The sequence below is a fragment of the Pterocles gutturalis genome, unplaced genomic scaffold, assembly GCF_000699245.1.
Source record: "Pterocles gutturalis isolate BGI_N339 unplaced genomic scaffold, ASM69924v1 scaffold21406, whole genome shotgun sequence".
Lineage (NCBI taxonomy): Eukaryota > Metazoa > Chordata > Aves > Pterocliformes > Pteroclidae > Pterocles > Pterocles gutturalis.
In genome coordinates this window covers 1-2,466 of record NW_010106007.1, presented here as the reverse complement: position 1 = coordinate 2,466, position 2,466 = coordinate 1, and the positions used below count along the sequence as shown (strand labels likewise).

Here is a 2,466-nt window from a genome sequence, read left to right as displayed (position 1 = left end):
GAACCGCTGTATTCATCTGATAAGCAAAACAGGAAATGTGACCAAAATGAAGATGTGTACTATGCAAGGAATACCAATATACACTTCTATTACTGGTGTATTAGTCTACATGCAGAAAATTTAGAAACCTCGTTTAATGAAGCATCTTACACACTCAGAATTAGCATGTGCTCTGACAGTATAGTTGAAAGTCTTTCAGGATTAAAGTTGCCTCCAAATTAGCTGTCACTATTCTGACACGGCACTCGGTAGTTGTAGTAAACAGCTCCCTCCCTCCAAACTACACACCACCCCAAGTACTGAGGAGTTATCTTTTGTAAGGAGTTACTACTCTTACCTTGCTAATGAATGTCGGTTTTAATTGGGCAGTAGCATAACAAGGATTAAAATATCTACTGAGCGTTCTCTGTTGAGGCAGAAAAGAGAAGAAAAAAAAGCAATTCTAGTATATTCAATTTGATATACCTCTTCACATCATACAGAAGAAAAGCCAATCGTAGCACTGAAGAATTATACTGCTACTGGTCTTATATGAATTATTACGCATCATACAAAGGAAAAAAAGTTATCAGTAGCTGTAACTCATCTTTATGAAACCTATTTTATGAAATACTGTTCTGCTTACAAATCTGTCTGGCAAAAGAACAAGTACAGCATTACACCTTAGGCTGTCCACCCAAGTTTTGAGCAACCATCAAGTCTCAAGATGAAAATCTCTCAGCTACAACTTTGTCAAAGGCTTATTTATTTTTTTTATACTTGCAAAAATACAGGAGATTGAATCAAAATTAAATTATTACATGGTTTAATGCCACACACTTACAGGTGGAGAAAGAGTTTTGTATCGCACATAAAAAACAGCAGCAATGAGTGCTACATCCCTCAGAACGATCATGGAAGTAAGTGGAACTGAAAAACCAAGACAACAAGATCTAGTGAAAAATCACGCCCATGATTAAAACCAAAACAAAATCAAAGAGCACAAAGTATACAGCAAGAATAACCATGTCAACTTCTTCTGAACAAGTATTATGCATAACTGAAGATTTTTAACGTGACTTCTGAAAGGGTTTCATCTCAAGTCTTAGAACAATCCAATCCATGAGAAAAATTTACACAACTACTACTGCTTTAAAGAAAGTACATTTGAAACCGGCAGTAATGCTTTTTGTTTTGTAGGTCTATTGTGGTGGGGAAGGGATTTTTTTAAAGAATTTCATAAGAGCAATTTGCAAAGTTCAAAGAGTTTCAAGCTATACACAGTTTTCCTTCTAGACACACAGCAAATATTAATATAAAATTAACTTCTTTACCTTATATAGTACATGCAAGTAAAGACATTTTCTCACCTGGGATAAGATTTGCACAAGTCAGGCTTACGTAGAGCACACTGATGAGAATTTTATCAGCCAGAGGATCAAGAGCACTTCCCAAAGCTGATTTCTGATTAGCCCAGTTTCGTGCAATAAATCCATCCAACTAGGAAAAACAAAGTTCCATGTTTCTCTGTTAGAAAACTAAGAATAAAAATATTTTACCTACGCTACTGTTACAGAGATTATTTCATGAATGACACCACATAATACAGCTAGTTTAACTAAGATGAAGTATGATACCTGTTAGCTGATATTTGTATCATGCTTTTTTTCACATTACATTCCAGATTCTGAACATATTAAATTCTTATTATTTAAAAAAAAAAAAAAAAAAGGTAACTGATGTTCTAAAATTCACACAATTATTGTCATGATGGGTGGACTGGGTACGCCTGCATATGGTAATGGACACTAGATGCATAAGCACTGACTGGACAATGCCCACCTGGGGCTGGTCAGGGCACCCTGACATCCCCTTTGCTCCACCAGCACTTAAGTCCCCTTCGGCTAATTGCAACTCCCTTCGCAATGGCTCAAAGGATGTATATACCATTTCTAGAAAACAATGAATACAAGAACTAATCTGTTTATTCATTTCCACTCTACATCGGGAGTCTAAATTTCAGTGCACATCAATGGGACCACCGTAACCCACGCTATCCCTAAAACATTTACAAACTGATGTAAACGTACCAAATCCGTTATGCCAGCCAAAACAAAGACACCTAGTGCAACACTGAAATTTTCTTCGAGAATCAAGTAGCCTAAAACTGGCGCCAAACCCATTCTTGCCATTGACAGTATATTTGGGATCGTCCAGGGGTTTTCATACTGGAAGGCAAGAAAGCAAAAGCTTCAGGCCAGGAAGGCGAACCCTCACTCAGCAGGTTAACAGAATGAATAAAGACAAACACACACTTTAAGCTGAACTGGCCAAAAAGCCTCCTAAATTCTCGGAAGCCACCTGCCGCTTGTGTAAAACACACGCACACGGCCTCGTACTCCTAAACGTTAACGCAGCTTTCAGAAGGACGACCCGCCGCCCCCGAGCGGCCAAACCCCCTTGTCTGGCGGTAAGTTTGGGCACGAC

At 38.2% G+C, this 2,466-nt stretch overlaps 1 protein-coding gene across 1 annotated transcript in view; it reads right to left on the bottom strand.

The window, feature by feature from the left end:
- The window catches only part of CRLS1 (cardiolipin synthase 1), a gene marked incomplete at its 5' end in the record, with an annotated part of 4,047 nt that extends 1,840 nt beyond the window's left edge, over positions 1-2,207 (bottom strand). The window contains 5 exon segments of the mRNA XM_010087619.1: positions 2-16; positions 338-406; positions 824-909; positions 1,350-1,479; positions 2,070-2,207. Coding sequence (XP_010085921.1) covers positions 2-16; positions 338-406; positions 824-909; positions 1,350-1,479; positions 2,070-2,207 — 438 coding nt within the window.
- Between the last annotated feature and the right edge of the window lie 259 nt (positions 2,208-2,466).